The 20,884-nt window shown below is 33.9% G+C and overlaps 2 protein-coding genes across 2 annotated transcripts; one reads left to right on the top strand and one right to left on the bottom strand.

Annotated features, from left to right (window-relative positions):
- The first annotated feature begins 885 nt into the window (after window positions 1-885).
- On the top strand, window positions 886-8,421 carry LOC129794212 (putative sodium-coupled neutral amino acid transporter 11). Its single transcript, XM_055834883.1, has 7 exons — window positions 886-1,335; window positions 4,929-4,985; window positions 5,056-5,356; window positions 5,440-5,695; window positions 6,079-6,149; window positions 6,210-6,809; window positions 7,946-8,421. The coding sequence occupies exons 1-7, from the start codon at window positions 1,279-1,281 to the stop codon at window positions 8,062-8,064; spliced, it is 1,461 nt and encodes a 486-aa protein (XP_055690858.1). The 5' UTR covers window positions 886-1,278; the 3' UTR covers window positions 8,065-8,421.
- A 4,068-nt stretch (window positions 8,422-12,489) lies between these two features.
- LOC129794211 (rhythmically expressed gene 5 protein) lies at window positions 12,490-20,197 on the bottom strand. Its single transcript, XM_055834882.1, has 3 exons — window positions 16,596-20,197; window positions 15,341-15,524; window positions 12,490-14,081 (listed from the first exon to the last, which is right to left on the bottom strand). The coding sequence occupies exons 1-3, from the start codon at window positions 16,695-16,697 to the stop codon at window positions 13,480-13,482; spliced, it is 888 nt and encodes a 295-aa protein (XP_055690857.1). The 5' UTR covers window positions 16,698-20,197; the 3' UTR covers window positions 12,490-13,479.
- Between the last annotated feature and the right edge of the window lie 687 nt (window positions 20,198-20,884).

The following is a 20,884-nucleotide window of genomic DNA, read 5'->3' as shown; positions in this document are numbered from 1 at the left end:
AAAAGTGTGAAAATTTGTCGTTGGTGCCATTTCATGTGTCACGTAGCATTTGAGAGGACGTAAAAGAGATCATTGTTCGTCTCACGCACCATGAATAGAAAGGAGCAACTTTTAGTGGCGGGAATCCTGTAAAATAATCGTTTTGGACAGATTTTTTTTCACAAGAATTTCCTACTCTAGTTTCATTCTGAGCTTTTGTGTTGCAAATGTAGGTAGCTTTTTTTTCTCATCTCATTCTCATGGAAATTTAATATCAACGGAGCAGGGTTTTGTAGTTTCTGACTGAGGGGTATTTTTGCAGAATATGTAGCACATGTGATGATTTTTTCCCCTAGAACTTAATTGATGCATGCATTGAAGCTTGATTAATTTATATGGAAAGATACGCCAATTGCTCAATTCTTGAATTTTAATTGGCAAGATAAAATAAAATAATAAAAATAATAATAAAATGAATAAAATAAAGATAAATTTAAATAATTTAAGAAGATTTCTTTAATTATTTAAAATTTTTTAAACTGAAGAAAATAATTTCGGTAACGTTTATTCTTTTCTGTGCTGAAAATTACAGTTAAAAGTTTTCTCTAAAGAAAATTTAAAAACTTGCATAAAATAAATTTATTTAAGAAAAATAAAAACCTACAAATCGATAAAATTCAAAAAGAAAAAAAAACTATCTTTATCATTGAGACACCAACTCATCTTCAACTTCCCCAAAAGTGAGAGAGCAATAGTGGAAAATCAAGAGAAAATCTCTCTGGAAGGGGTGAAAATGCAGGAGAGAAAACACGTGGTTCCACTATTGATTCCACATTTGCTCTTGCGCCAAAATTTTCCCCATGAAAAAGATAGAAATCCGACACGGAAGAAAATTTGCGAGTCCTCAGTTTCAGTCAGGACTTCCATCGTGCTGCACCCACATCTGGCTGAATTCGGTCACCCCATTTAGTGGGTGAGAATTTCTTTGTGTTTTGTCCAAATGTACTTTCCCCGCACATTAGAGTAACTTTCCCTTTGGGCATCCCTGCACTTCCGCGGAAGGACTTTCAAGGCTAAGCTGTGTTTAGTGCTTCGAGTGCATCGAGCCAGGAAATTAACACACATCCCCCACACCCATAATTTCGCAATCAATAAATCAACTTTCCCGAAAGTTGTCGTTGAGCATTTTGTGCAAATTCCATCTCGCTTCTTCCGGACTTTTCCACAAAGTGTGGGTGACGGTGCTCTAATAGAGAGGTTTGAGGTGTCACCCCCCACACAAAGAGATTTGAGACAATAATGGATTCTGAACGACGAAATACCGCCACGGAGTTCAGCTATATGCTCCATCGTCAGGTATACACAAAGAAGGTTCATTTGGAGTTTTCTTTTTTTAATGCAAAAGAAGGAGTGCTCCCCTCCCCCCCTTCCGTCTCTATATAATGTGTGCATCCTCGATGCTTCTATGCATAACAATTTGTGGCATACCAAAAGTGCTATATATCCGTCGAAGGACAACACCATGAAATTCTTTAAGAATTTTCATGTTCGCAATTTTCCACGCTCAAGGATTATTCTCACACTAAATTCTCACCAATAAAAAAATATAATTAATAAAGGTAGCAGTGTGTGAATACATATTTTCATTTTCTCTTTGTATGATGTAAAAAAAGGTAATTCGAGGAAAATTAATGCGGAAGCACTCGACAATCGCCAAATAAAAAAAAACTCGTCAGGATGTCAATTGCAATATACCACATCTCCTGTGGAGTTGTTGTGTTAAAAAAATGAATAAATTCCACCCTCGCCACTTGACGTGAGAGGAATTGAATACAAAATTTGATAAATAGGAAATGCTTCTTCCCAATTTCTCGTTTCCCAGAATATATTTACAACACACAGTCACAAAATACTTTTATAAATCGTTTCTTGATGAAAGAATCTTTAACTTATCTTCTTATTACTTTAAAGTACTTTAAATATACTTTTTTATTTTTCATATTAAATATTTAATTATTAATTTTGAGTTTTTAATAAAAAATCATTGCAAATACAAAGGAAAACTTAAAGAAAAACTGATTGATTTAGTTAGACCTATGGGGTGTGAAAAAAAGAAAATTCTTATTAAAGCAAGATGAGTTCCATGTGAAGGCATTAATTTAGCTTTCCTTTATAATTACATTTTTCGTATAAAGGAAGCAGTCGATGGATACAGTTATGAAACTATGGGCTATTTGGTTAGAATCCTTTTTTATTAAAAAAAAAATGGGCTTGTATCAATCTCAGAGATAAATTAATAGAAAATATTTAAAATCAACAATAGTTTAGCGCAAAAACATTCTATTCTGAGATAAAGAAATTTTAGTATTCATATTTCATTTTCTAATCAACAAATTGATAAAAGAAAACTCCCGTGTTTCAAGCAATAAATCCCCCATCCAACCAAATCTTTTTTATTTTATTATTTCTTTGTTTCACAACTGTTGAAATAAAACTTGCACTGATTTATGTGCTTGAAATAACAACATGACTTTATTGTTTGCAAAATTTTAATCTCAAATCTCGGGGTGGTTGTACGGCAATGTGGAAAAACCACATGGGAAATGAATTTTACCAACAAAAGACACCCCCTTCGGGAGGTAAATCCCTCCAAAGATCCACCAGTTGATGATTCTATGACGTATACATCGCAGTCACTTTAACCCCTTTTTGCTTTCTCAACCCATCCGCAACCCAAGCGTTTCTGCTTGTACCTTGGTTGGTAGGCGATAAAGGTAAAGTGCGACCACACTCAAGAATTAAAACAAACCCCCAAGACAAGGTGCTATGTAATGAAAGGGAGCGAATGAAATTTTCCCATAGAGAAAACACATGCTCCATTAAAGAAAGTATCAGAGTTGAGATAAAATTTATTTATTTTTTTAATAAATCTTTTATAAATTATTGAAAAATTAATTTTTATTCGACATTGCGTATGGGGAGCTTGTAACAGAAAATTCATGAAAAGTTTAATTAAACTGCAAAACATCAAAACATTAATGTAAAATTTTCCTGTTCATACTAAATGTTTTTTGAGTTCTTATTAGTCGTTTTGAGTGCGCTTTAAACATTTCTTGAGTCACATTTAGAATATTTTGAGTCCAAATTAGGTTTATTAGATTAAGAAAATCCCAAATTTTCTTCTTAATTCAAAGGAATATAAATAAGAAAAAAATTGTTTTTTTTTAAGAACTAAGCAAAAAGGTTCAATTTAGCCTAACCCTCCCTAAGTATTTAAATTAAAAGGAATAAAATATATTTCTCATCCTTCTTCCAACAACAATCTCAACTCTGTGAGTTAAAACGTCCGAACGATGAATTTCATATCTGTTTTGTTCTTTTGTGATTCCCACACTAATATATATAGTAGAGGGACCTTATGGGATAATCCCCATTATCACCATGACCATTTAATGAAGTTCCCTTCCGATATTGACCGTGTGGATGAGTGGGAGAAAGCGTGGGTGAAATGGGATAATTGCATTAGGTGGAATGTTGAGAATCCTCCCTCGCACTCTGTGCAAAAGCTCTATCGGTGGCATCCAGGGGTTATGGAAAAAGGGCGGCAGACACTCAACATAGCTGGCGGCAAGGACTCTCGAATAGTCGTGTGGGGGTGACGAGCGAAGTACTTGTAATGATAGGAGCCGACAAGTGGAAATTGGGAACGGGGTTGAATTTAATAATTTGTCAGCAACACATGACGATCTCGAGGGCTGATATGATGGGCTCTGACTATGGTGGGGACCTTCTCGTGCGTGATTTCATTTTCCACTTCCTCGGGCCTCTTCTTCCTCCAAAATTCCCCTGCATATTTAAATTGAATTAATACAACCCGCAACACCCCTTCTACGTGCCGCTAGCAGCAACAATTTTCTTTACATGCTGTAATTACTCAATTTACATGTGAAGCACTTAAAGGGGCTCTGACTCTCTCTCTCTCTCTTAAGGTTTAATTAGGTGAAATAGAAAATATATATAGAATGGAAAATGATTTCTAAGCTTTTCCTATTTTATTTTTAATTGCTAAAATTATAATTCTGCACCAAAAATATTTTATTCCCTTGATTTTAATATTAATTTTAATGGAAGTAAAATTAAATAGGCTTATTAATGTAAATTATTATGTATTTTAGGGTTAAAAATAATTTTAAAAATAAAACATAAATTTTTACAGCCTATACTTGATTTACAATATATTACCCCTATTAAATCCATCAATATCCCTATTGCATATTTTATTGTTAACTCATGAACTTATCCAGACACCCTCACTACTTCACTATTTAGAGAAAAAATTGTTTTATTGATTATTTATTATTTATTCAATGAAAAAACAAATGGCCAAAAGGAAATTTCACCATATATTTTATTATATATATTTAATATGGAAGCGAATAATTTTTGAAAATCATTCAACGGTTTCGATATTATAAATCAATCATTTCATCTTCAATCATTCAATCATGACTAAACAAAAGCTCACTTCAACCCCAGAGGCCATATAAATATTTGCCTTAATTGAGTGTGTCTCATTTGCAAAACATTTGATTAATTTCTAATCAAATATGTATGTAATTAAAAATAAAGTATCAATTTAACTTTCCACGCCATGGTGTGTGGAGCTTTTTTTTCTTTCTCTCCAAAGAAGAAAACTTTCAATGTAGGGAGGGGAAGGGTAGTTAAGAATTCTAAATCCGACATTAAAAAGTAATTCGATGAGGGTGGAAATGGGTGGGAGTTTCAGCTAAAAAGTTGCCACCTTCGTTGCCACTGACCTGAAAAGTATAAGGCATGAGAAAAGGGCAATCTGGGTCACCTTGATACTCACTCTTGCACTCCTATAATTCTCAATTCCCTCTTGCATTTTTATCCACAAAACAACCCCTCTTTTGCTACCACCCCCACAGGGTTCAGATGACTCTGCCGAAGTGCATGCTTTTGATGACATCAAATCTCTGATAAAGGTGACTTTTAATTGCACAAACTAAACTTAATTTATATTGCACATAAAATGGAGAAATTTATCCTTTGTAGAATGATGCAGGAGCAAAATCCGACTCCCTATCATCCTTGCCGCAGGCTGCATTTAACTACATCAACTCAATTGTGGGAAGTGGTGTTATTGGGATTCCATATGCATTCCACAAAGCCGGATTTGGACTTGGTCTCATGCTACTCATCCTCGTTGCCTACGTAACAGACTACTCTCTCATCCTCATGGTGCGCTGTGGCCATATGTGTGGACGATTTAGCTATCCTGGAATTATGGAGGCAGCATACGGCAAGTGGGGCTACTACCTTCTCTCAATTCTTCAATTCACCTACCCCTTCCTCGGTGAGTTATCGCCGGTAGTACATAAATCATTTTTCGTAGCAATTTATAGGCTACATATTCATTGTACTGTGATTCCTTCACAGCCATGATCTCGTACAATGTCGTTGTGGGTGATACACTGAGCAAGGTCCTGGTACGCTTCATGCCAACCTGGGGAGCATCAATGGGTGCTGTTCGGGCAGCGGTAGTCTTTGTCGTTACCATCGGTATTATTGCTCCCCTTTGTCTCTACAAAAATGTCTCCCGTCTTGCAAGGGCGAGCTTCCTGAGTCTCGTATGTGTTGTCTTCATCCTCTTTGCTGTTGTTTGCAAGCTCATTTCCGGCGAATATAATGTCGTGTAAGTGCTCATGTTTTATGTAAAAAACTCATTAAATATTGGCTCTGTAATCTGTATTCTGTTAATGGAAAAAAGAAATCTCTTCGCTTTATTGCGATAAACTCGTAATTTTTTTTGCAAAAATATCCTTAAAAAATACTAAAATGAAAGGATAGAGAAATGTGAAGCTCTTCGCGAGCTTTTCGTTTTTACTACCTACATGAGAATTATTCTATATAAATTTATATACATACATATAGAGATTTATATATAATTCACATGTGCAACTCTCGAGGATAGCGTGCTACGAAATGATTAATGAAGGGGGTGTCGGATCAATTTTGATTGATTTTCGTATTTATCAGTGATTTGTACGATGAGAGCTCACGCTTTTTCTCACACAGGTCAGGCACACAGAACTCCTGGGAATTTGCAAATGCCGACATTGTTCCTGCCACGGGTGTCATGGCTTTCGGTAAGAAAAATTGCTCGAGATATATTTTGTGTAGAAGTTATGCAGAAATTCCTTTTGCAGCATTTATGTGCCACCACAACACCTTCATCATCTACCAATCGATGAGGAATGCAAGTCTGGATCGATGGGAGAGAGTCACGCATATTTCATTGGCTTTTGCATGGAGTGTTGCTGCTCTATTCGGCATTGCTGGCTACTCTATGTTCCGATCACTCTCTCAGGGTGATTTACTGGAAAATTTTTGCTGGACCGATGACCTCATGAACTTCTGTAGGGTTCTCTTTTCCTTCTCCATCCTCCTCACGTTCCCCTTTGAGTGCTTTGTGTCACGAGAAATTGTAAAGACGCAACTTCAGCGTTTTATTACGTCGGAACTACCGGAATTGGACAAGGAGAAGGATCCAAGTCAGCAGACGGAAGACAATGATCGCCATTCTATGATCATCACACTCAGCATCCTCTTTTTGGCGTTCATAATTTCACCCATGACCGATTGTCTGGGTTCCGTATTGGAACTCAATGGTATCTTGGCAGCTATTCCACTGGCATACGTCCTCCCAGGACTTGCATTCATTCAGCTAGAGCCACATTCTCTCTACAGTCGCGAAAAACTCCCAGCAGTGGCTCTTGTGACCTTTGGGGTCATCTTCACAATAGCTGGTGAGTATTTTGTTTTTTTTTTATATAATTTCTTAGTTTGTCTTTATCTTGCTTAAAAGCTTTCATGAATTTTCCTAAAGCTTTTAATTAAGTTCTCATAGAACATTATCTTTGGTGATTTGGTGAACCTAAATCTAGCAAAAAATATTATTTTCGTAAAATTCAAATGAATTCGTTTGAGGAAAAGTTTTAAAACTTCCTATTATGGTTGAAAATTAATTTTTCTAAATAATTTTGAAATCAGCAAATAAATTATCTGAATTAAGTAATTAAAAATCAAAAATATAAAAAGTTTAATTCAGGCCATTCTTTCCTAAACAAAGAAAAGTTGGACTTAAATGTAATTCTTAAAGAATACTCCCAAATTTAAATATGCTTAAAGCTCCAGCATTACGCATCTCATTCCAACTTGGTGTTTAATTTAATTTAAAATGAATCCATTGATGCAAATAGAATACTGAATAGGAAGTGGAAGACCTCTACTCCCTCCTAGTCATACCATTTCCTTCCTCAATTAATAAATTTCATAAGTTCTAAGCACAATGAAATGATGATTCTGCCATAACCTGAAGGTTCTTCAAAACTATATTTTCCACACTGTGTACGTTTTACATAATTATGTTGTATGGCATTATAACCTACTTTTCTCGATTTTATAATCCCTCAAGTCAACCAATGTTGTAAAAATTCAAATTAATTTGTAGGTCTCATTATTCATTATTATGTCTCCCGTATCCTTTTTTTATTTTGTAATTCAAAACACGGAAAATTTAATTTATACTCTCTGTTTGCCCAAGATGAACCCTCTCTAGGAATTGTGCATAACATTTTCTCCCTTCTTAAGTGCTTTTGATGCTCATAATCCGTGTCGCGCTATAAGATTAATTTGTAAGAAACTTGATGACTTTCTCTTCGAGTATATCCCTTCTGTAATTTCACTGTGTAAGGAAAATCTCCTGCGACATACTCCATTGTTTGACTTTTTCATCCCCAAAAAAGCGAAGAAAGTTTCAAAGAATTTACAAAGTTTCTTTTCACTTCAAACCGTTAGAGTTCTTTATTCAATTTTCCAGCTCCTTTTTCTTGTGAATGATTTCCATGAAATTTTTCTTTTTCCTTTATTTTCTCTCTTCCAGGAGTTGCTGTACTTATTCCAGATATCAGCAATAATGACTGTAAATCCGACATTGTTATGAGTTACTGCAAAAATGAATCACAAACCGTGGAAAATACAACCATGTCCACCAATTTTTAAATCACAAAAAAAGCCAAAGAAAAAACGAATGGATTTTTAGGGAATTGGAAAATTTTATCAAAAAAAATGGCACTAAAAAAAGCTTTAAAGCAGTGTTTGCAATAGAACGAAAATTCTTCTTCTATTTTTTTTTTAATTACAAAACTGACAAAACTACAGGTAGTTTTATAAACAAAAAAAATATATAACAATCTTCTCACCTACCCCACTTTGGACACACTTTTTTGCCAAAAAATTTCTATATACAACACAAGCATATGGATGGAAATTTCTTTACGCCAATGTTAAAAGAAATCAAAAATGAAAAAAAAAATATTGAAAATTGACTTGATGGAGATAATTTTTGACCAAAGAAAATTAAAAGAGAATTTGATGAAAAAAAAATGTTTAGATAAAAAAAATTTGAAAAAAGAAACAAATTTGTTGGTGATGTTTTTTAGAAAAACAAAAGGAAGTAATAAATTAAAACCAATTAATCAGTAGGATGATTTAAAAGAAAAAAAAGCTATAAAATTAAATGTGAAAGAGCTGCAGAATTTAAGAGAAAACTAAATAGGGAAATATCAAAATCCATATCTAATTCTATTTTTAAATGAAAATGAAAACTATTTCTCAAAGTAAGAAGAAGAAAAAAAACTATATTTGTGACTTTCTTTACAAATTTCTTTTTTTGTAAAAAAAAAAACCAAGAAGGAAAGATAGAAGAAACCGAAGAAACTCGATTCTAAATAAGGAAAAGATCGTGTTTTTGCTTGTACGAGTACCTGGAAATGGCAAAGAGATATAAAGTAGAGATAAAAAAATATTTTCGAAAATATTAAAAGAAAGTAAAATATTTTTATGAGTCAGAAAGGAAAAAATTGGGATCATTAATATAAAAAAAGTACCAAAAAGCAAAGAATTGTTAAGTTTTATGTTTTCAAATTCAGCGATAGTAATAAAAAGCAAAGAGTTTAGAGAACAAAATCAAAGATATATATTCAAAGTTAATAACTCAAGTAGATAAATAAAAAAAAACAATTGTTGATAGTGCTAAAGTTTGTGAGAAAATTACGTAAAATGTGTTTTTCAAAAGACAGTGCTGGACAAAAATTATTTCAATAAAATTATGTATCAAAAAAGTTTATTTTCTATTAATTTATCAATGCTGAAAAAATTAAAATACAACAAACAAAGAAATAATTTGTTCTCTCTTGTAGCGGAGCTTAGAAATTTTATTCATAAAACTTTTGTAATTGAAGAACTTTTGTCCATCACTGTATTTTAAAATTTGTTGCATGCTCATAAATGAAAAAAAACTGTTCAATGAATGTGTAGAATAATATATCTTTTTCCTTCTTACAAAGTAATCTATATAATAACGTATAATCATAATATACTATCTGGTACTATAGAATCTCTATATTTTTTTAGACAAAAAAAGACTGATTAATAATTTTTTCTCTACTTCACTATATTTGAAAAAAAATGAATTTAATTTAATCTCTTCTAACTGATTTGAGAGATGCACCAACTTTTATAATATTATTAGCTATTAATTATTTTTTCTTAATAAGCTCCCTGTGGAAACATCATTAACACACTGACGACGGGTAAAATACTTCCCAAAGGTTTTTTACGCGACATGTAACAATTAGTCACTGGCGTCCAGAAATGTTACCCGGTGGGACCATAGTGTGCTTATGTTCTTCGCACGTTATCAGAAAATATTTATTTGAGAGAATACTCACTTAAGTGAAAGACAAATATTCTTTTAATATAAAATAATCGAAAACAAAACAATAAAAAAAGAATAATATTCAAATTAAAATACAATTTAAATTTCAAAAATCTTTCTTTAAGATTTCACTAACTGTTGTATGTTGAACATCAAATTCAAGCTCACAGAACAGTCAGAGGAATAGTTTAAATGGTATGATATTGGCGAAGAGAATTTTTTGGACATATTGGCTCAGAACAGACGGCCGTGACTATTGGTTGACGTCTTCGCGATGCAACATTTTGGATGTGACTTTTTTGCGCAGACATAACCTCAAAGCAACTTTTTTGTGTGCAAAAAAGTGAGAAATACGGGAAAAAATGCGTTGCAGTGCCCCCGGGGGGCTTCCTGTATGCTGTTAATGCATTTTCCAGGCGGAAATTTGCACAATTCTGTTTTTTGTCACAAAAATCTTTCGATGCAACTTTTTTTGGCACTTGGATGCGACTTTTTCGATGTAACTTTTTTGGATGTGACTTTTTTGATGCAACTTTTTTGGGTGTGATTTTTTTGATGCAACTTTTTTTGACACTTGGATGCGACTTTTTGGATGTGACTTTTTTGGATGTGACTTTTTGGGTGTGACTTTTTTGATGCAACTTTTTTGGGTGTGACTTTTTCGAGGAAACTTTTTTCACTTTTTTTTGAACAAAAAAAGTCACACCCAAAAAGTCACATCCAAAAAAGTTACATCGAAAAAGTCGCATCCAAGTGTCAAAAAAAGTTGCATCAAAAAAATCACACCCAAAAAAGTTGCATCAAAAAAGTCACATCCAAAAAAGTTACATCGAAAAAGTCGCATCCAAGTGCCAAAAAAAGTTGCATCGAAAGATTTTTGTGACAAAAAACAGAATTGTGCAAATTTCCGCCTGGAAAATGCATTAACAGCATACAGGAAGCCCCCCGGGGGCACTGCAACGCATTTTTTCCCGTATTTCTCACTTTTTTGCACACAAAAAAGTTGCTTTGAGGTTATGTCTGCGCAAAAAAGTCACATCCAAAATGTTGCATCGCGAAGACGTCAACCAATAGTCACGGCCGTCTGTTCTGAGCCATTATTTGGCATTTTTTTCTCATTCCAACATAACCGCACTTTTATATTTACGTGGGAAAAAGTCAGATTTATGGGATAATTTCAGTGAAAATCTCTCAGACGAGTTTCCTTTTTGCTATTAAACATTATGTAGCATATTTTTTATCACAAAAATTAAATTGAGGTTATGTAAGAGGAAAATTTTCTTTTCGCAAAATATATAACCTAACTCACCTAAAGTTTTAAGCGATGAAGATTTTTCGCTACAAAACACTTAAAATTAAATTTAAATGTAAATTTTCAGCTAGAACTTAATCAATAGCATAAAAGCAAACTTCCGGAAGGTTTTCTATAATTTTATAATTCTCACTTTTTTTCGGACACGAGAAAAAAAATTGCTTATGTTGAAGCGAGAAAATATGCTAGATATGTCAAAAAAGATGCTTCGCCATCCGTTCTGAACCATTTTGAGAATTTTCTAGCTTTTATATCAATTTATATTAAATAAAAATAAATGATACCGTCAACAAGCAGGTTGACTTTTTTATCTAGAATATTCTAAATAATCTGCTATTTCTTGTTTTTTTTTTAGGTTTTGAAAATTTTATTTCCCCTGACATGATATTTTTCATATTTTTCCTTCATAGGATAATAATATCCAGAATGTTCTATTGTTCTATTGTAAATATCAAGATTGATAGAATATTCTAGATAATTCCATTTTCTTGTCACAACTAATTTGAAATCTTTTAAATGCTGATTCTAAATCATTTCAGAAATTTAATAAATAATAAATTTATTAATCATATATGAACACCTAACGAGTCAGCAATCAAAATTGGCTGAAAAAATGTTGGAGAAGTTTTCCTACCGGGTTAATGTCAAACGCAAAAACAGTGGCAAATTGTTACAGCGTACAGAATTGAGAACTGTCAGTGGACGCCGATGTGCGTCAAGCCGTCCTGGATGTGTTAATACATATTTGTAATACCCACACACCGGTACAAATCACACGAAATTCAAGCAAAATCCTCCACACACAGAAAAGAAACTTAAAGATAAATAAAAAAATTCCATTACAAAACTTTCCATTTATTTCCCAAAACAAGAAGGAAATAAATGAAATATTGTAACTTTTATATTAAGATTTTCAGTTTAATATTTTTATGCAGCCTGAAAATAGACAAAATTAATTTTTTGAAGTTTGTAACCGTTAAAAATATTCACAAATGCAGAAAATCTTATCAACGATAGAACAAAAACTACAATCTACAAGAACATTTAATTTATTAAAAGAATTTTAATCTTTCAAAGGATCTTTATGTTGAGAACAGCTAAGTATATGTGTTTCAATATACGATCTATAGGATTAATGATCTTTAAGATCCGGCAAAGGAAAAAGAAACAAGAAATAAAGGTGCAAAATAGATTGCCAATAAATCAAAATCCATCCAAAAACAGCGCGACAAACGATCTCCACGAATGATCTCCGCAGGTGATCAATCACTCTAAAAAGGAACTTTGTAATTTTCTTTTGTATTTTCTGTATCTATCTACTTAATTTCCAATGGAAAAAAAACAATTATATTTTCCGTATCTTATCGCAAATAAAATATTAAAAGACAAAAAGTAATTTATGTATTAATTATGCTTTTTTATTTTCTTCTCACACAAGTACAAAAAATCTGTATGATTCTTAATTTCTACGTTGGGAAAATCACATTCTTCGCTCTTTTTTTTTATCTTCACTTTTAGCCAAACAAAAAAAGTATTTCTGAGAATACATATACTATTTTTATGAGACTTACAATACAAACTATAATATATCATTTCTTCCAGACAATGTGGAATACTCTATCGTACCTTTTTTCGATTTAACAAAAATCACAAAAGATACATCGCTTCATCATTTTTTTGCATAATAACTTAAAACATCTACGGAGGGATGAGAATTTAAATAAAAATGGATAAATGTCAAAATTCAAATTCATTGCGCTTATTTTTTTTTTAAAGAAAACATATTTTTATGTTTTAAGTAATTAACGCCAAAGGGTATGATTCCAATATTCTCAAAATTGTTTTAATTTTTAAGTCATTCAACTTCTTTTAATTGGAATTTTTGAATTTACTAAATTTCAAGCAGCTTTAAATAAATTTTGACATTTTGACTCAGACAAGACTTCTGCTTTTGATTAAATCTGTTCACATTTTTTTAAATAATAATCCTTTCACAAATTATGGTTTTTCTGTGATTTTAAAAACTTCTAACCCGAGATACGCACATTTTCAATACAAATTCATACTTGACGTTTCGGAGATTTTATGCCATCTTCATCGGGTATTTGAAGTTGTATTGGACAACAGGTCTGGATTAGAACCTCAAAATCCAATCGAAATCAAAGGATTATATCATAATGTTAACGAAGATTTAAATCAAACCAAAGAAGCTATAGCACACACCCCTCCTTTATCCTAAATAAAATAAGGACAATAGAAGGGAAAATTTGATGAGGTATAAGTTAAATTAACTCGCGCATAAAATGTTGGGATAATTAATGTGATCCTAAAAGCTAATGATGATTTGGCAAGATGCACACGATCTTTTCAGGAAAGGACTCGACGTTTAGTAGAATGTCACAACGCCACCACTTCGCCTAATTGTCCTGTACGTTGGGTACTGACGATAGCGTGCTGTAGGCTGTGTGGCTGCTGACTCAGCACGATCATCAATGCGATTCTGTGTTGTACTGAATGCTCGGGCAATTTGATCAATTGTCGGCAATCGAGCACGACCAATGGTCATTTCATCGCGATCATCATCCTTTGGGAGGTTGCGGTTGCGATCTTCAGACACTGGACTACCATCGGGCATAACACGCACCACCATTGGCCCTGTTAAGTAATTCGTAGACTCAGCAATGCCCGATGGACTGACGTACTGGGGTCTGATATTTGTTGGGGCTTCCTGGGCAAGGTAGTTTGTCGGGTCGGAGTAGAACACATCAGATGATGCATCAGGAAGCTGGTAGTTTTGATAGGCAGCATCAGAATCCATTCCCATGGCGTAATCTTGATGTGTTGTTGGTTTCTTCTGCACAGGAGCAGGACCATCGAAAAGGGGATTCCTCTCATATTCACCATGCTGTGGTAGCATTATGGGGCTCTTTGTGGTCACTTCTTTCTTCTGTGGCTTCGATGGATGACCCTCCATCATGGAGTCCCAGACTAAAAATAATTTAAAAAAAAAACACACACAATAAGCATCCGAATGATGAGCCAAGGTGCTAAAAGTGATCAATTACAGTTGATTGATTGGGGGGTTTCTCGAAAACAAAGCATAAATTTTACACGCGATCGCGCCGAGGTCATTTCCTGATCTCCTTCCTGGGATGCTGTGGGAAAATAGCCACGCACACCCACACATTGGGATGTTCTAGAAGTGATTCTCGTGACCATCAGCGTTGACCTCTGCGTGTGTGGAGATGTTTTTCTCACACAACATCTGAAGATTTATTTACAATCTCTCTCCACACTGACTTTTTCATGCCTTCCGCTCATTGATACTGAGGAGGAAGGAAGGGCTCTTGACATGTTTTCTGAATCTTTAATGTGTGGCTATTTCTCTCTTTTTTTTCCGCAAGAGATTAAAACCACAGGAAGTCACATTGAGTGTTTCCTCACTTAATAGTGATTAAAAAAGTTTAAGCAACTTGCCCCAAGTTCAATGTTTCTTTGACTAAAGAAAAAAGTTCAAAAGAGTCATGGAATTTTCTCCCAAAAGATCATTTTATGAGTTGAGCAGAAGAAAAACATTTTTATTTTCTATTTTTAGAACGTGTAAAATGTTTATAATTTCTCTGGATTATTCTCACGTGTGATCGCGTGTGATCTACTTTTGTGGGAAGATTCTAAGAAAAATTCCGTGTAATTGTTCAAATTGAACATCAATAAATTAGATATATCTTTAAGAAAATTACAAAAAATAGGAAATACTTTGTAAGATAGAAGTCTACAGAAAAAAAAGAAGATAAATGTTTTATTTTTGAATAAAAAATAAAGGAAGATCTAGATTTTGTATCTCTTATCAGCTTTTCCTGAGAACTTCAATTCATAGCAGAAACTTTAATAAAGAAAATAAATTTACCTCCATAGAACTATGAAAATTAGAACAATTTCATGAACTGGGAAATTTTTATTCGTTTTCTTGCTAATTATCATTTTTTTTTCAATAAAAAAATAATCTCTTAAATATTCTTGAGAACTTTAAAACCCATAAAGAAAATAATATTTGAATTTTAAACCAAGCTTGAAAAATTTTTCGATTTTTTCATTTTCCAAAGAAAAATATGCTTTGCCTTCGAGATTATTCATTTTCTTTTGAATATTGTTTCAGAATAAATTCTAATTTTAAAATAAAATGTTCCTAAGAACATTTTCAAATCAACTGCAAAAAAGATTAAAAATAATTCAAAGAAAAAACTCACTTATATCATTGGCTCCTCTTTGATAGGGATCCATCGAATCCAAATGGCTCTCTGGCATTTTCTGTAGCATCTCCAAACCATGAGTTAGGAGTTCCCTTTTGCATAGTGGCTTCGAAACTAAATCCCGATTTGTTTTGCAATAGCTCGACACTTGTTTGGCGAACATTGAGTACAGGTGAGACATCTGCAAGGAAAAGTACCACAAATTAGTCATCAGAAATTCCACAACAAAAAGAACATTTTTGAGCACAGAAGATCACAATTGTCGTTGAAGAAGAAGAAAAATGTATGCCATCGTGCAATTAGGCACAATTTACATAAGAAATCAATCACGCGCGAAAGAGAGATCGTGCGCGGTGGGTGTGATTGCAAGAAAGTGTGACAAGAGGTGACGATGGCACGTCCACAATGGAAATTTCACCAATTTTGCTTTCATGAGTGCCATATCGCATTGAGGTTTGCAATCATTCCCAAAGGGGGGCCGGATACCGATGAGTGGATTGTAAATTGCGCATAGCAAAATAGGCAAGAGATCGCGTTGTGGAGATAACCTGCCTGAAGATCACTTGAAGATCGTTTGAAGAACGCAATGATTTTTCATGAGAAGCATTGTTGTCAGTGGAAGAAAAAAACCCGCCTTAGTAGCCTTTTTTGATACACTTGCTGATCTCATGTGTGCGAGAGACACAAAAGTCCTCAGCATTGAACTTGAACATTTTTCAGAACAACTCTTTTTTCACCATTACCGACATTTCTCGCATGATCAATGGCTCGAGACGGTTACAGAGAAAGTTGGAAGGAGGTAAAAATTTGCTTTTTTTGTGTTTTCGGGGGAGAAAAGGGAGAATTTATTCTGAAAAGGCGTGTACGGAGACAAAATGTGAAATGTCGGCAGTATGGCTCGAGGCGGTATTTAAGATGCCAAATGGGTGTATCATGCAAAATATATTTCACAAAAGCAAATATTTGTCAGTGAATAATCTTTCGCACGAGAGAGTGCCTTTGACGCAACAGTAATGGCAATTAGTGACTCCGCAGAGGTGTTGCAGGCGATAAATGCTATAAATAGCACGGTATGGGATTTATATTTATTGATCGTAGCATTGACCTTGCGCCTCACGATCGCGCAATTTGTGATCATCGTGCTGAAGATCACGCACCAGTTTATGCAAGGCGAGGGTGGAGGTTTTTTTGGTCATGATCATGCACTGTATGATCATTTTTCTTTTTCATTTCATTTCAAACGATCTCTTACCTTCTCACCACGACTCAGGTATTCCCACATTGGAATTGCAGAGCCGGAACATGCAGCAATCACTGTTGCAATGGTCAGCGTATACACCAGCATATTTGCCATTTTGTTCCTTCACTTTTATAATTTCTTTTTATTCAAATTGAAAAATGTTTAACTTGAAATCACTTTGAACGATCACTCTTGAAGATCACACAAATTCTTTGCTTTCTTCACTTTTTCTTTAATCACTTGCGATCCCTTGTGATCACTTGCAATATATTCAATCAGTCTAAACTTCTTTAGTTTTCTTGAGAGAGAATAAAAAACACTTTGTTTTGTGCTTTGTGTTTCACAGTAAACACGGCTTCGATCTTCTCACATCGACTTCTCCAAGCAAAATGACTCAAGATCCGAGCACGATCAGCATTATATACGACATTGTGGTCGGTCCGACGTCACAACCGACAATTTGACGCCAGAAGCATTGGAATTCACTGATCGTTGGAGATGATGCTACGATCTTCGCGCATATTTTCCATCTCTCGCCTTCACCCAAAGATCAAGCTCTAGGGAGAGGTTTTTCATTTATGTTAAAAAAAAAGATGTTAAGAACCAGGAGTTCTATCTGTTAAAGAATTTCTCCTCTCCTTACATTCCATAAAAATGTAAATATTTTATTGCATAGTGGTGAAAAATTTCTCTCCATGTTCTCTCTCCAGCCCGTGACATCGTGAGTAATGTGACGAAGGAGTTTATTTTATGTCGTGTTGTAAGATAAACTCATAAATCATTTTATATCTCGCCCCAAGCACTTGGTGACATCGACCCACGTCATTGTACAATCCAAGATGTTCCTTTTATTGCAAGAAAAGAATCTTCTGACATTGCAAAATGTATAATTATTTCATACTTGTTTCCATGTAGAAATTATTTGTATTTTTTTTTTACAGAGCGATCGTATGCTTTAATGATCGTTCAATCAAAAGATTTAAACGAACGAATGGAAGACGAACCGGATCATGGATGCTTCAGTGATCACAGCAGAAATTTAATATGTTGAAAGAAAAAACTATGTTGCTTTAATCCTTTCGCAGTTCTAGGTTTTTTTTTTGCTATCTTTCGCATCGATGATCATTTGAAAAAGATACACTCAAGGGGTCATAAATACTTCACACTGTGTCCACGGAAAAGGTAATAGGTTGAAGTTGAGATATATTGATTAAAAATTCAGAAAAGAGGATTTGATAAAATAGATAAAAATGATTGAAAGACTGCAAAATCAGGAAACTTGATCATTTTCCTTATTAAAATAAATTTAAAATAAAAAAGATTTAAATTGAGTTCTAATCAGACGAAAATTGAGCTATAAATTCAAGATTAAATAAATCTTAAAATGTCAATTTATTAATTCTTATCTGAAGTGCCAAGCTTCTTAAAAAGCTTTGGAAAAATCGAAAAATCTGCAAAAGAAATTAATTTTCTCCAATTTCTTTAGAATATGTAACTTCTAAGAATAAAAAAAAAATGAAATAAGAATTGAAATTAATTAATCAAGACAGAAGTTACCTATTCTAGATGAAAAAAATCTCTGTGGCATTTTATTTCTAACCAGCACTGTATAAATAACAAGATTATCTCCCCTGCTGATACAAATAAATCAACAAGGAATTCCTTCCCTCTATGATCTTTGCAAGATCATCACAACCGCCCACAAGCGTCTATCCTGGTCTCACCATATCTAGAGTGATTTTCCTCTATTGTCAACAATATAAATCTCCAATATAAACTAGCTGGAGCAAAATATATATTTTGTGATGGAAAAAAACCCCAAAAACGATTGACAAAACATCCACAACATAACAATAAATTCCCAGCGAGCATCACATTTTATATAATCACACTAAATTAGTTATAAGAATGCTTCCAAAATACCCCATGAAGGACATTAAAGTGTTTGTAAACAGAAGCTTCTTCTTTTTTTGCTGCTGCTGCATAATAATCAAATGTTGATCGGCTTATGCAAATGCTAGAGCGATGTTTACCACTGATGCTTGGAAAAAAATTGAAAGTAATGGAGCATTTTATCAGTGAAATTTTAAAGATCACCGCGTAGAAGCAAAGTGGTCCATCCATATGATTTTTTTTTTGTATTTGAGGAATTTTTGGCGAGAGACGACATCGCTGGGGCAATTAATTAAATTGATCTCTGTTGTCATTTTGGAGGCAACACGCTTAAGCATTTTTGCGGACGCCGGCTGGTCGATTGACGTCACACGGCAGAAATGGCCCCAAGATCGCCAATCCGGACCTCACGGTGTGGCGGAGAGATTTGTGGTGTGGAGACCGATTACAAGACGAAAGAAAAAAAAATTGCAAATTCGTGGTGCGTCTTCTACACGGCATTTCGTAATTCATCGAGAAGACATTTGCATAATGGCTCAAACGAGTATCGTCGTGGCGTTGTAATCAAAACACGATCATCCAAGAGATTCATGAGTTGGTTTTCCCCTTTTTTACAATCAATACACATCGCCCTTTACTGATTGCCATGCGATCGTGAGTGATCGTGAGCGATCTATCACTGATCTTGTGATGATCTAGCAGAGATGCAATTTTAAATTTAAATTAAAAAAAAACTTTATTTTCCTCTAAACTAAACATTTTTTTTTCTTATTAAAAAACATGAAGGAAGACGCGAAAGATCAGAGAACCCTCTCTACACACCACAATATAGCCTGAAGGTCGTCTCTCTAAAAATTGATTGCAAAAGATCATGATGAAAAATAAATATTGATTGAGTGAAAAGGAATTCTTCTTACTTTTTGGTGAATTTTTAACTGATTACGCCTATGCAAAAGCAATGAAGGCACTTTGGCAAATTTTTCAACAAAAATTTGACCTTCGCTCAAAAAGTTCTCGCATGTCTCGTGGAGTCATTAAGATTACACTATGTGGGGACTGCGTGCCAAGTGAGACATTCTCTCGACGAGATTATATTGAAATTAATACCACGTGCTACTCCCCGTTGGTATGAGACAATTCAATCTTATTTTAATGTCTTCTTCTCCCCCGGTGAGGTGTTTATTTTTTGCGATGATCGCACAAGTTGTGATCGAGGAGTGATCACACATTAGCACTTCACACGAATTTCCGAATTAACTTCCTGTGCTATGGCGTTTATTTTTTTTTATTTTTTTTTTCTTACTTCTTTTAGTCACATTATATCGGATGAAAATACCTGCAAGTCTGGCACGTGAGTTGAGAGTGATTTCCTGGATAAACAAAAATTTACAGATTTAACATAGGTACCTCTCTTTGGGGCTTCCTTCCCGGAAGAACAACATCTCTTAATGGATGAGACACACACATGCCTTAAGAAAAACACTTTACAGCTGATTTGGGCTTTCATCTCAAAATGAGCGCGCAGCCATTAATTCCATTAAGTATGATCTTCGACTCGATCATTTTCTTGTCTTTTGGAGATCCTTCTTTGTGCTATCAATTAACATCTCGTGCCATGGATTTGAGGCTTTTGAAGAATTAAGTCCTCACTTAAAGTGGGATGCTTGTGTTTGGTCTTTTCTTTTTTTTTGTGCGATCGTAACCTGAAGTTTTTTTTCAGAGGTCTGCGCTGAAGACTTTTTGAATTCTACTGACTGATCGAAATGATCAACTAGAGCTAAAGAACTATTATATTTCAGTAAGTTTTATAGTAAAAAAATAACTAGATTAAATTAAGGATTTAAGCAAATAAACGTTAAGTTTGTTGCATCCTTACAATAAAAACAAAATGGCGCACTTTTACCAAAAGATCGTTGGAAAGATTTATCAAAATCGAACAGATCAATTTTAAATCTAAAATCGTAACAAAAGAAAAAATATTTTTCCAGAAATCTTCAAATGCTCTTCTTAAAGATTTCTAGAACTTAAAATTTTTAGTTTTTCTGTTAAAGAATAATTAACAATTTTAAAGAAAACAGTTTAAATCGAAAAGATTTGTTGACAAAATCAACCACAAGTTTTTAAAAAAAATTAAATATATTCATTTATATCCGTAAACAAATAAAACACAATTAATTATCGAAGCATAATGTTTTTAGCAAGAATTTTACAAACTGACTCAGCCTGAAAATTATTTTCAGCGACTGACTAAGCGCACTAAGCAAAGTCTGGCAGAGATTTAGTTTTTGCTCCTGCATGATGTTCAAAACGTGGAAGATCACCAATTTTCAGGGTTGGGGGAGTTGGGGAAAAAAAGCATACCATGTGGCAGCGATAATGAATATTTATGGAACAATCGTGGCATTAAT

Source organism: Lutzomyia longipalpis, chromosome 3, assembly GCF_024334085.1.
Source record: "Lutzomyia longipalpis isolate SR_M1_2022 chromosome 3, ASM2433408v1".
In the NCBI taxonomy this organism is placed as follows: domain Eukaryota; kingdom Metazoa; phylum Arthropoda; class Insecta; order Diptera; family Psychodidae; genus Lutzomyia; species Lutzomyia longipalpis.
The sequence above is the reverse complement of the archived record's forward strand: the minus strand, read 5'-3'. Positions and strand labels throughout refer to the sequence as shown.